The sequence below is a fragment of the Pseudochaenichthys georgianus genome, unplaced genomic scaffold (assembly GCF_902827115.2).
Source record: "Pseudochaenichthys georgianus unplaced genomic scaffold, fPseGeo1.2 scaffold_447_arrow_ctg1, whole genome shotgun sequence".
In the NCBI taxonomy this organism is placed as follows: Eukaryota; Metazoa; Chordata; class Actinopteri; order Perciformes; family Channichthyidae; genus Pseudochaenichthys; species Pseudochaenichthys georgianus.
The window spans coordinates 22,571-35,738 of NW_027263012.1; the positions used below are offsets into that span (position 1 = coordinate 22,571).

At 39.8% G+C, this 13,168-nt stretch overlaps 2 protein-coding genes across 4 annotated transcripts; both read right to left on the reverse strand.

Annotated features, from left to right (window-relative positions):
- Positions 1-269: 269 nt before the first annotated feature.
- On the reverse strand, positions 270-5,623 carry LOC117442617 (uncharacterized). The gene is made up of 9 exons (XM_034078589.1): positions 5,533-5,623; positions 4,852-5,181; positions 4,467-4,724; positions 4,245-4,289; positions 4,028-4,114; positions 3,908-3,936; positions 2,967-3,023; positions 1,011-1,079; positions 270-764 (listed from the first exon to the last, which is right to left on the reverse strand). Exons 1-9 carry the CDS (start codon positions 5,582-5,584, stop codon positions 693-695), a joined length of 999 nt encoding a protein of 332 aa, XP_033934480.1. The 5' UTR covers positions 5,585-5,623; the 3' UTR covers positions 270-692.
- Positions 5,624-5,954: 331 nt separating this feature from the next.
- Positions 5,955-12,770, reverse strand: LOC117442607 (uncharacterized). Of its 3 annotated transcripts, XM_034078579.2 has the most exons (10): positions 12,481-12,673; positions 12,075-12,190; positions 11,506-11,856; positions 11,125-11,379; positions 10,960-10,977; positions 9,921-10,010; positions 9,797-9,825; positions 9,221-9,268; positions 8,923-8,994; positions 5,955-7,169 (listed from the first exon to the last, which is right to left on the reverse strand). In XM_034078579.2, the coding sequence occupies exons 2-10, from the start codon at positions 12,133-12,135 to the stop codon at positions 7,035-7,037; spliced, it is 1,059 nt and encodes a 352-aa protein (XP_033934470.1). In that variant the 5' UTR covers positions 12,136-12,190; positions 12,481-12,673; the 3' UTR covers positions 5,955-7,034. The 3 variants fall into 3 exon arrangements, with proteins under 3 accessions (XP_033934470.1, XP_071058551.1, XP_071058552.1); XM_071202450.1 differs by having other exon boundaries at positions 11,506-11,853; positions 12,075-12,678; XM_071202451.1 differs by lacking the exons at positions 5,955-7,169; positions 8,923-8,994; positions 9,221-9,268; positions 9,797-9,825 and having other exon boundaries at positions 9,923-10,010; positions 10,960-10,981; positions 12,075-12,770.
- Positions 12,771-13,168: the final 398 nt, after the last annotated feature.

Consider the following 13,168-nt stretch of genomic DNA (forward strand, 5'->3'; position numbering starts at 1 on the left):
GAGTCAACAAGTGAATTATCTGCAACAAATGGGATTTTCTGCCCCTTGTTGCATCTGTTGATTTTTTTCACTTTTTCACATTTTTCACATTTCACAGGTTACTTTTAGAAATATAATACAAATTATATATATATAATCAACATTATATATATTACCATAGAGTCATTATTAAAGCAAAAGTCAACCCACATACCCCACAAAATAAAGACATAACATTTGTTTTAATGTAATTTCATAAATAATATTAACTACTTGAGAGTATATGGGGAGAAAATGTTTAATTATATGCATATACAAGCAATTACAGGTGAAACATGCTTTTAAAAGTCACAAATAAATGAAAATATCTCTTGAACTAAAAGGCAACAGGTGTATAATTTGCAGGACAATTCTGTTGCGGAAAGCAAGTATTGGACATCATTTCAATATTGCAATTAATGGTTAAACATTTGACTCACATTGTGGGACATATCCCATGGTTAACTTAGCGGACATCTCCCCCTTCTGGACAAAACTGTTTTTACAGCACAGAAAAAAGGACAGATACTAAGTTAGAGTATAAGCATTGGATATCAAATACTGAATAAGATTTGGAGGCATTGACAATTTCCCCACAATATAATAAGAATAAAAGCTGACTTTTCATAAATGTTATGATCTTTAGTTGTATTATGTTGTGGGTTTGTTGACTGTTAGAGGGTATCACCATCAGAGGGGGGAGCTTTCACCGTGCTGTAGGTCACTTGATCTTCACCAACCGGAAGCTAGAGGATGTAAAAGAAAAAGAGAACACACATTACAAAACAGGACATTACACACAACATGATGAAAGAAAACACCAACGTCTAATGAGGAAATACGATCACAAAGAAACCCAAAACAACCAGCAATAGCTGGCAACTCCCAGATCAGACATTTCTAATAATTCTGTAGGTTTTAGGGGACATGAGAGACTTTTTGAACATTAAAAAACATTACTTTCTATACCAACACGACGACAGACAGCTTACCTGATCTTTACTGTTGGTATTCTTGGTGTGGCTGATGGAGGCGTAGAAAACACCATCTTCAGGTTCAGCCTACACAGAGAGGACAACATCATGATTGATATTTACAGGTGGATTTGAAGGACTCACACTCACAAGAATATTCCAGTCTAGTTGATCACACTCACCATTTAAAGAGGACATATAATGCCCATCTTTAGGTTCATATCAGTATGTAGTGTCTCTACTTTAAAGAGTCCTCTCCTGCTGATGTTCAGTTGTATGTCAGTATGTAGTGTCTCTACTTTAAAGAGTCCTCTCCTGCTGATGTTCAGGTGTATATCAGTATGTAGTGTCTCTACTTTAAAGAGTCCTCTCCTGCTGATGTTCAGGTGTATATCAGTATGTAGTGTCTCTACTTTAAAGAGTCCTCTCCTGCTGATGTTCAGGTGTATATCAGTATGTAGTGTCTCTACTTTAAAGAGTCCTCTCCTGCTGATGTTCAGGTGTATATCAGTATGTAGAGTCTCTACTTTAAAGAGTCCTCTCCTGCTGATGTTCAGGTGTATATCAGTATGTAGTGTCTCTACTTTAAAGAGTCCTCTCCTGCTGATGTTCAGGTGTATATCAGTATGTAGTGTCTCTCATGTCTCCATGCTTTAATGTTCAAAAAGCTCTTTATTTTTCTCATACTGCCTGTGCTGCAGCACCTCTTTTCACCCTCTGTCTGAAACCAGAGCCCAGTCTGGCTCTGTTGTGATTGGTCCCTTAGAGGTTGTTCCGCCCTTCAGCATATCACGTATAATGTTTTGGATACACTGGCTAATAAAAGCGCTAGTGTTACATAGTGATGTCACGATGTTCCGGAAGTAGGGCCGGGACTTTAACGCGTTAATTAAGATTAATTAATTACACAAAAATTAACGCGTTAAAAAAATTAACGCATTTTAATCGCACTTATTTTTGCACAGCGGAACGTTTCTCACTGGATGTGTTTCAGGCGTACCGATTATACTGGAGCACCAAGTAACGTTCATGACTTCAGCATGGGACTTCAAACAACAACAAACCACGGTGAACAATAGTCAAACATGAACGAACAAGCTGATGAGACCGCTTTGGTCGGCCCCGTGGATGGGACATTTTGTTTTAAAAAACGGACGGATGGAAGCGTCGATAAGAGCACGGTTGTGTGCAAATTATGCAAAAAAGAATGTGCATATCACCGCAGCACATCAAGCCTAAAGTATCACCTAAATGCAAAGCATGTAGCAGCTAGCATGTAGCAGCTAGCATGTAGCAGCTAGCATGTAGCAGCTAGCATGGACGTTAGCCCGACTCCGAGTGCAAGGAACCACACCCTGACCCAACCCACACTCAACCAGAGGACTGGTTTCAGGGCCAGGATAAGTCAGTCCACGTCTGAGAGAATAACCAGCTCCCTGGCTCACTGCACTGCACTCGACTGTCGACCACTTGGAGTCAAGTCCATGTGAAACTGCTTCTCACTGTTCTCAGGTCAAATATGTATATTTGATTAAAAATGCGATTAATTTCGATTAATTAATTACAAAGCCTCTAATTAATTAGATTAATATTTTTAATCGAGTCCCGGCTCTATCCGGAAGTTAACAAATCAGTCCTACTTTGGGATTGTAGCCTTTGCAGAACATTTAATGGGACAAACACCAATGTAACACACGACTACAGGAAAGGAAAAACCCCAAAAGCATAAAAGGGCCTCTTTAAAATGAAATACATTCTGGCAAGTATTTCAAGTTATTTTCAAATGATGTCAGAAAATGTTGAGTTTTTTCACGGTGTCTCGACCTCTGACACCCCTATGACACTCGTGTTCTCTTGTTAAGTCAAGATACATCAACTAACTTCCCTTTTACGTTTTATAGCAATTTATCCCACTCTCAAGAATGTTATCTATTAATAATTTGCAGAACAAACTCCTGTGCAGTGTGATCTCACCGCGTCCTGACAGCTTTCCGGAGCAGACTGAGTCACTGCAGGGTTGGAGGTCAGCCTCTGCACACACACACACACACACACACACACACACACACGCACATGTTTCCTGGACACCAGTACAATGTAATGTAATGCATGCACTTTGTAAGTTGCCTGTTCATCACCCCCGGTCGCTTGTTGGGGTGAAAAAACAAGTTCAACTCTAATCCAATCCGTCTTTTCATGACAGAAGGTAATCACAAATGAAACAGTAAATACTGATGCTTGAATGCTTATAATGCATCGTTGGTGGATTTGACTGCAATTCTCCACTGGCACCGTATCGCCTATAAACTTCTTCTTCTGACTTACAAATCCCTCCATGCCCTCGCCCCCCAATACCTGTCTGACCTGCTCCGCTACCACACTCCATCCCGGAAGCTAAGATCATCTGGACAGGATCTCCTCTCCACCCCCTTTTGGTGACAGAGCCTTCAGTGTGGCATCCCCCACCCTCTGGAACTCTCTCCCCCCCGAAATCCGCAGCACCCCAACCCTGGACTTTTTCAAAAAAGCCCTCAAAACGCACCTTTTTACCGAGGCTTTCCCCAGTTAGTTTAATAGGTTTATTTTTCCGCTACTTCCCCCCCACCCCCTTAACCTGTCTGCCTTTTCCCCCCTACTCCCCCCCCCCCTACCCGACTTGTAAAGCGACCTTGGGTTTCCTGAAAGGCGCTATAAAAATATTATATATTATTATTATTAATTCATAGGTTTACTCACACATTAATTATTCTGTTGGAATGAATCGTTTGACTTTTTGTTGCTGTAACCACTTTTAGTCAATCCATTGCATGACCCATTGTTCTCTTTTAACAATTGTACAGACCCAACAATTCAGTAGTTTATCACTTTTTTTAAATATAGTTTAAATGTTGCACGAAATCAGTTTTTTAACTCACGATGTGGTCATCCATTTGTGTTGCGTTAGCTGAAACGACAGGGAAGATGTTAGTTTCCTTAGTGAGCATTTTGGGTTATCCGAACTTTTTGTGGATAAGATAATCTGTGAATGTAATCACCTTTAGATTTCCTCCATCCCACAACTGCAACAACTATTATCAAGAGTGCTGCCAAACCCACGGCAACAACGATGTACAACCACACACCTGAAATATAAACAACACGTTTTGTTCCTATTAAATCAACTGTATATTCGTACAAGAGTAATATATCACATAATAAGTGATTTTCCTACTTTTAACATTTTACACAAAGGTTACTAGATATCGTTGTTACCTGACGTTTCATTTCCAGAATCCTTTTCATTAGTGTCAGTTGTTGCTATTTAGAAAAACAGACATAACCCAACACACACTTTCAGGTGATATTTCTTCCATCAGCAGTAAATAAATGCAAAGAATTGTGTTCAAAAAACTACAAATCAATTAAATAAACAATTGTATTTGTTTTTTCATCAGTACAATGTGATTTAAAACATATTCTAGCACGTTTTCTCACTCTTGAAGGTAAACACTTTTCTCGTGTAGCCGTCAGTCACGTTGCACTTCAACAAATCATGTTTCTTCGATGTGTAAATAAAATGTGAAGTCTTAAAGGTCGCGCTGGCTGAGCAGGAAGACTTTGATGTTTTTATATCGGTGTTTTCTTTGTCCACATCTCGACCCTGAAGCAGCCACTTCACTTTGTGTCCACACCGTCCATATGTCTCCACAGAGCAGCGTAACGTCACCTCATCATTCTCCTGATGTTCAGTCACTGAAGACGGAGATATGTGAGAGAAAGACAACAAGAGTAACTTCATCACTGTAATCATAATTATTGTAATGTTTTAGAGTATTGTCCAATAGAGACAATTCGAAAACACTATGATGTAAATACTCACTGGTAACAACAGACAGATAAACAAGAGAGTCTTGGTATTGTAGTCGTTGTACTGATCTGAACTGTCTGCAGGTGTATTGACCCACATCCTCCTCTGTGACCTTCTTCACAACCAGAGAACATTTCCCTGTAACTCTCAGTCTGCCTGATTTAGCTCCGGCTTCTCGGTGAATCTGCCCGCCTTCAGCCAGCTTTGCTGATGGTATTCTATTTAAATAACTAAAGAGCCATGTCGTTTCCTCACAGTTCCCCATTGCATTGTCACAAGGCAAAGTGACTTCAACTCCTTCTTTGACAATGAAGGAGATGACATACTGTTGGCTTGCTACCTCTGAGAAGACAAAGACAGAGAAATCACTTTAAATAAATATGGAAAGTGGACTGCAGTTAAAAAGGGCTTTTCTGTAGCGAGCAAGTATTTTACAACATATTGACACGAGATGTCTTTCTCTTAATTCTTCGAGCCACATTTCCCCAATAACAGGTAATTATAAAGATATTGTGAGTGTAATTCTTTTAGCAAATAGATGAGCGTGCTTAAAAGGGTCCAATAAAATCACTATGGTCAAAATAAACAAATTTAGCTGAGTTAAATGGAGATTAGATAATGAATGATATAAGTGGCATTGTTAAAATAAAGTTTATGATGTCACCTATCTATGTATATTAGAAACATCCTTACCTGTAATCTGATGCAGTAAAAACATCATTTGAATCCATCTGATTTCAGCCATCGTGATTCTCGGTCTCTTGCTCGCACTTTCTCAACTGTGAACGCCGGCTTGAGAAATACATCTACTTCCTATTAGGTGTGAACTTCCTCATGAGGACACTCTTCTCTCCATATGAGGAGGTATTTCATATTTCTGATGGCGTATAACTAAAGCAATTTGTGCTCCGAGCTTAAAAAGTGAAATAAAACTACATTTCTGTAAATAATACATAGCTATGAGTACTAGACATTTTCTGTATAAGTTATTTTCATTGATTTCATTTTTAAATGTTATATTTATTGTTGCAGTATGTTATATTTCTGATAGTAATAATAATTATAAATATTGGTATACTATTGTTAATAGCAATGAGTATTACAAAATTGTATAATTCAAGTTATTTTTATTTTATTCAGAAAGAAAATTGACAAGAATACAAACAAAAAAAGCAAAAACCCTGAAAGGTAACAATAGGTCACTGAGTTCAATACATTGCCAGTCAACAAAGGAACATATCATATATATTATACACATTTTCGTATAGAGAGGCGAAGTCCCGCCCATCTACTTCCGCTCCATGGGACCTTATTTCTGAAAAATTATGCATTGAAGTCAATGGAGAGAGAACGTATCTTTCGATCCCGTTTGAATTGTGCCACGAATTACACATATGATGTTTGTCAATCTTAAAAAATCATTTCCATGTAAAAAAAGTTAGTTTGTCGTAAAACTGTTGAAATATAAGACTATGAGAAATACGCAACTAGAAAGACTACAAATCCCAGAGTCGCGGTCCCGCATGCTGGCTCTCAGGAAGCGACTAACTCCCCTTGTGTGTGCGTACAGCTCTCAACGTGCCCAGACGTGGAGTGATTTTCACCTCTTTTAATACTTTCCGCCTCATTCTGAAAGAAAGGAGTGAAATGTTCAACGTGACGGCCGTCTTGGTGTGTGGTGCGAGGCGGGAGATGTAGGTCATTGAGCGGTTTCACACAAACAAAGTGTTACTTCACAGTTTTACGACACATTTGTATTTTTTTACTTATCTTTTAAATTGCCAAACATCATATGTGTAATTCGTGGCACAATTCAAACGGGATCAAAAGATAATAAAAATAGATGTAGCATAAAAATAAAGTGATTATATGTTAATTTAATAACCCAAAAAAGCTACTTTCATATTTACACACTAACAATAACAACCATACAGTATGCAGATGAGCTTCCATCGTATATCAATAACATTGTCTTTAATCTGGCAAGAGCATTGGGATTATGTACATTTATACAAATAGATATTCAATATTCTGCAGGATTTTGACTGCGGAGACAATTTTGGGTTAGGGTTAAGGTATCAATGAATATCGGTAACACAGTGAGTGGATTTCTAGTTAAAGGGCCTCACAGAATAAAAAATACTCGGTTTTCAATGTGAAATCAATGTTTCGACATGAGCTGTAACTGTCACAGCTTATTTTGTTGGTTTGTTGACGGTAGCGTAGAGGCTACTGGGATCAGTGGAGACTTCAGCAGAAGAAGAAGACGGAGATTTCACCGTGCTGTAGGTCACTAAATCATCTTCTTCATCATCTTCCTTACTCTGACCCTGGGAAACAAAAGGGAACAGCACCACTCATCAATGGTACAACATGATGTGACACGGCATGATTCAAGGTGAAACAAGACGGTGCTAAGCAGAAACCTGACATTAAACAACACAAAATAAATAAATCACAATACAACAAAACCTACACAACACAACATAATGAAAATGGGTGATCCCCTGATTTTCCCAGTAGCGTCTTCACAAGGTTGCCATTTGTGTTTTTTCACAATGTATTTCCGAAATCCATGACATGCGGCCAGTGGCGGTTCTAGACCAATTTCACTGGGGGGGCCACTGGGGGGCCAGTTACTTTCTGAGGGGGGCACAATAAATGCAAAAGAAAACTAGACAGTATGAAGTAATTGCGCATAAGAAAACAATGCAATACAGTTATTGGTATTTGTTTCAGTACACTTATTTATTTCAGATAGATCTTATAGTTATTACTGTTAGCTTCAGCTTAAGTTATAGTGCAATGTTTGCACTAACACCATATTTATATAAAAATAAAGGCAATGAACAGTTACATCTCTACTTTACATAAGGGTGTCTGCACAATCTCACATTCCAGCAACAAAATCCTGAGTACCAGAAAATATACATTTAAAAAAAAAAAAAAATTCATTGTTAGGGGGGCCAGAGGGCAGTGTTAGGGGGGCACTGGCCCCCCCTGGCCCCCTAGAACCGCCCCTGCATGCGGCTCTCAGGATGAAATGGGCCCTTTAGCTTTTTTAATCCAGAGCTATCTGCTAGTCAAAATATAGATTGCAATACTGCCATCAGCAAGTCTGTGCTTTGTGTTTGTTTTATTGTACCTTTATTTAAAGGTCTCATTGAGATACAAATCTATTGTTCAAGAGAGTCCTGGCCCAAGAATGGTTACAGCACAGTTACAGACAATTTTAAAACACACAATCACAACACAGTCATATGCCAAGTTTAGCCAAAGCATCTACAGACACAGCTTCCTGCTTCAAGGTCAGTTAGAGTAGCCTGTAGTGTGTTTAATGAGACCAGCTCTCTGTTTCAGCTCAGGTTGAAGCTGGGTCCATGCTTCAGGAGCAGCGTCACTGAACGCCCTCTTCCCCAGTTCAGTACGGACTGTTGGTTCAGTTGATGCTAGTTAGCTATTGTGAGCATGCTGTTCTAAGATAGGGATCATGGCAAAGAGTACCCCCGCTTAGCTAGTTAACATAGTCATAAAGGGTGATGGACTGAGTCAGCATTTTAGCACTTCCTAGGTTTGCTTGGTCCTTTTTACGTGTGTGTGAGTGCGTGTGTGTGTGTGTGTGTGTGTGTGTGTGTGTGTGTGTGTGTGTGTGTGTGTAAGTGTGTGTGCGTGTGTGTGTGTATGTGTATGTGTGTGTATGCGTGTGTGTGTTGTGTGTGTGTGTGTGTGTGTTGTGTGTGTGCGTGTGTGTTGTGTGTAGTATGTGTGTGTGTGTGTGTGTGTGTGTTGTGTGTGTGTGTGTGTGTGTGTGTGTGTGTGTCAAACAGTAGCTTCCTTAAACGAAGCGTTGGTGACGTTAAATCATGTGACCTTGGTGCAGTCAGTTGGGGGATTGATGCATTTACGCCACTCGTATAGAAGTGCAGTCAAAATGGCAGCACTCTGCAAAGCACTCTGCAAAGCACCTGTCTGCCAGCATTAAGGAGGAGATTAGCATGCTGCATGCATTAAGCAAAACCAACACCACGTGTGCTTGTTCGTTCCTTCACGTCCACCACCTGTGTTACCCATCAGACGTCTCACCTGGGCTTTGCTGCTGCTGCTGTTCTTGTTGTAGCTGACGGAGGCGTAGGAAACGTCCTCTTCACGATCCGCCTGCACAGGGAGGACGACATAATGGTTGCACAGTCACATTTCAGTGTAGCTGCATCATAGCACTTCTCTTTTGAAAAAAAAAATGAAAGACATTAAGCATTAAAAAAGAAAAGCTAATCAAATAAACATTAAGGAAAAATACATGGATAAAAGTTACAGTGCAGTTTAAGATATGAATAGTTCAATTAAAAGCAGCGACAAGTGGAAGTGTAGTGGAAAATCTCACCGTGTTTTCTGGACCTGGCTGAGTCACTGCGGGGTTAAGGCGCTGTTCCTGCACACAAACACTTAACGTTTGACACGCATATCAATGGATACTTATTATGTGTGCCTTTTAGGGATGCCAGCGATTATTCGATTATTCGAATATTCGTTACAGTCTCCATAATCGAATATTATTTTTAAAAATCGATTTTATTTATATATATTTTTTTTATTATTTATATATTTTTTATTATTTTTTATTTTTTCTGGCTTAGTTTCAACCAAAATATATATAAATATATATATATATATGGGGGTCGAATAATCGATTATTATTCGCCAGGGCTGCCGAATAATCGATTTTGATCATGGTCAGTTTCTGGCAACCCTAGTGCCTTTCTGTTAATGCTTATCCGCTTGCTCTGCACTTTGAGAGCTACTTTCTAAGTTCGATTGTAGATTTTAGCAAGGGTCATTTTGCTATGCTTTACTGCAGCAGCCAGGTAGTTCCAATGCAACACCGTGAGTACTGTTTATTTTAGAACCACAGTCACTTTAGTAATAGGAAGAACAACAACAAACAAGGGTTAAAACTCACGATCCTGTCGTCCGTACGTGGCCGGTCCCCTGAAAAGCCAAAAGAGTCAACTTCAGTTTCCAGAGTAAAAATGTTGGTTTATCAAAACGTCTTATTGTAACATTTCATCGGTGAATGCTCTCACCTTTAGTTTTCCTCCATCTGATGACCGCCACAATGACTATTAAGAGCGCCGCTAAACCCACAGCCGCAACGATGTACCACCACCACTCAACTGGAAGGAGAATACAACGTTAGGTGTATTTCAGGTGCAGACCTACTTTGCAAAGTGAATCAGCCCTGAGTCTTAATTTGAATGTCTTTCAAAAAAGCATTAAGTTAAAGAGGACTTAAAGAGGACACTTTCTGCAAACGTTCAGGTTCATATTTGTATGTAGTGTCTCTACTTTAAAGAGTCCTCTCCTGCTGATGTTCAGGTGTATATCAGTATGTAGTGTCTCTACTTTAAAGAGTCCTCTCCTGCTGATGTTCAGGTGTATATCAGTATGTAGTGTCTCTACTTTAAAGAGTCCTCTCCTGCTGATGTTCAGGTGTATATCAGTATGTAGTGTCTCTACTTTAAAGAGTCCTCTCCTGCTGATGTTCAGGTGTATATCAGTATGTAGTGTCTCTACTTTAAAGAGTCCTCTCCTGCTGATGTTCAGGTGTATATCAGTTTGTAGTGTCTCTACTTTAAAGAGTCCTCTCCTGCTGATGTTCAGGTGTATATCAGTATGTAGTGTCTCTACTTTAAAGAGTCCTCTCCTGCTGATGTTCAGGTGTATATCAGTATGTAGTGTCTCTACTTTAAAGAGTCCTCTCCTGCTGATGTTCAGGTGTATATCAGTATGTAGTGTCTCTACTTTAAAGAGTCCTCTCCTGCTGATGTTCAGGTGTATATCAGTATGTAGTGTCTCTACTTTAAAGAGTCCTCTCCTGCTGATGTTCAGGTGTATATCAGTATGTAGTGTCTCTACATGTCTCCATGCTTTAATGTTCAAAAAGCTCTTTATTTTTCTCATACTGCCTGTGCTGCAGCTCCTCTTTTCACCCTCTGTCTGCTCTGATTGGTTAGCTGGCCGGCTCTGTTGTGATTGGTCAACCGCTTGGAGATATACTGTACTTTATGTATTCATATTAGAGTGTGTGTGTGTGTGTGTGTGACAGAAAGGTAGAGTTACTACCTGGTCCTTTTGGAGCGTCTTTCTTTTCAGGATTTTGGTGAGGATGATAGGAAATTACAAAACACAACACAAGGGGATACAAACAAACTTAACATCAGAAGAGACTATATGAGACGTAATAATGTAATCTTTAAACTTAAAGATAATCAGATAAATCAAATGTACCCGTTTTCTGGCACGAGGACTGGGGTCCAACACCACACAGCAGCGTTTCTCCAGTCTTAGTGTCCGTCACGTTACACTTCAGCAACTTTTGATCAAGATGAGAAGCAAATATCACCATGGATGAACAGGCAGCTGGTCTCATCTCCACGACATCCTGATTACCCTCGTGCGCCCACTTCACTGTGTGTGTACACTCTCCATATGTCAACACAGTGCAGAACAAGGTGACCATATCATCGTGTTTATCCAGAGTCACTGAAGGTGGAGATAACGTGAGAGAAAGACAACAAGAGTATAATTAACTTTACCACTGTAATCATGATTATTGATGTTTCTGAGTATCGACAGGATGAGAGGAAACATTGAGAAGTAAATACTCACTGATAATAACAGACAGAAAAACCTGAGAGTCTGGACCTTGTTGGTTTCCTCCTGATTTTGGAAACTGTCTGCAGGAGTAAAGACCAGCATCCTCACGTGTGATATTCTTTACGACCAGAGAACAGTTTTCTGTAACGCTCAGTCTGTCTGCTTTGGAAATCACGTTTGTGTTTATCCGCCCATGAGCAATCAGCTCTATTGTTGTTCTCCCATCATGACTGTGGACCCAGGTCGTACCGTCACATTGGTGCTGAGGTTTTATCACATGTGCACATTCACAAGGCAAAGTGACGCGATGTCCAGCTCTGACGGAGAGGGAGAGGGAGAGGGGATTCTGTCCGGGCACTGCTGCTGAAGATAAGAGAACATAAACATGTGAAACAGTTTCTTTATCGTCATGTGATAGGATGATGATACACACAACTACCAGTATCTAATGTCCCTTCTCCAAGAATTCTCTCATTACACTTTGTTCAAAACAAACAGCAAACTTGCCCTTCACTCAAATCAGATTGTTATTTAAATACTTTGAGTAAAGTTTCTTTAGGTCATGTGTTTTTCATCCTTACCTGTAAACCGAAGCAGCAGGATCACCGCTAAAGTCGTATTAATCCGTCTGAATTCAACCATCGCGTCTCCGTCTCTCGCTCTCACGCCCTCAACTGACGTCTCTGAACTAATGACTCTGCAGAAGAGAGAAAGATGTACTTCCTGTTTTAAGTCAAATGTCACTTCCTTTTTGTGACTTGAATCCTTTTGAAATCTCTCTTTTAGTGGTTGAATTGTTAAAAAGCTTCTTTTTGTATCTCTCTGAAAGCAGATATCTGAACGGCTCAAACAACAGATGTGGTTCAGAGCGGATATAAAAGTCACATTTAAAAACATTAGCTCTCGGGTCAAAAGGTTAATAATCCCACAGAAGGAATATGTATAGTATCATCTCAGACCTGAGTGTTGGTGAGCGTCTATACTCACCCACCCACATGACATGTCCTGTGTATCGTGGGGTTTCAGAGTCTCGTACTTTCCGTCTATAATCCCAACCTGTATTCACAGTGCTTTGGAAGTGCTATTCCACATTTCCTCACTTTCTGGGGATAGGATTTGAAAATTAAGAAGTAATTCTCAATGCAATGGGAAATTGAAGAGTTCACAAGGAGCAAAGTGAATACAAGATGCACAGAAAATATTAACATTTGTACAACTTGCCTTCTGACTGACTTTGCTGTATGAAACCTTCAGACACACTGATGTATCCTGATAAGAAGAACATAGGTTTTAGTATCATCAATTCAATGTTTTTCTGCATGTCATTCATGATGTCCTAAAAATACAAGAGGACTTTTCTTTTGAAGAAGTTTAGTTGCAGAAACATTTGTGCAAATAAGGTGCTAAAATACAGCATTGCATTAAAAAAGAAGTGACGGAGCACATTGATGCTCACGTGACTCAAACTCCCCGCCCACCAGCTCTTGACGCCCATGGTGCAATATGGTCATAGTGGGGAAATACTAATGTTCTATTGGCTTGAGAATCAGCCGCTTCCTCAAAGTGGCTCAGTGTTATTTCCTGAGAACTGATGGGGAAGTGTTTCTGTAAGAATGTGGGCAGCAGCAGAGCTCTGGAGGCGTTACCCTCTGATGATGAGCAGACAAGCATCACA

Bases quoted from the DNA above. Each gene is read 5' to 3' on its own strand.
- LOC117442617 (XM_034078589.1), bottom strand. From the start codon at position 5,584: ATGGCTGAAATCAGATGGATTCAAATGATGTTTTTACTGCATCAGATT. The intron at 4,290-4,466 runs GTGAGAAAACGT...TTTTCTAAATAG, and splicing joins AAAAGTGTTTACCTTCAAGA to CAACAACTGACACTAATGAA. The intron at 4,115-4,244 runs GTAACAACGATA...TTTATATTTCAG, and splicing joins TTCTGGAAATGAAACGTCAG to GTGTGTGGTTGTACATCGTT.
- LOC117442607 (XM_071202450.1), bottom strand. From the start codon at position 12,390: ATGTTTTTAAATGTGACTTTTATATCCGCTCTGAACCACATCTGTTGT. The intron at 11,854-12,074 runs GTAAGGATGAAA...TATCTTCAGCAG, and splicing joins CCTGCTGCTTCGGTTTACAG to CAGTGCCCGGACAGAATCCC. The intron at 11,380-11,505 runs GTGAGTATTTAC...CTCCACCTTCAG, and splicing joins TTTTCTGTCTGTTATTATCA to TGACTCTGGATAAACACGAT.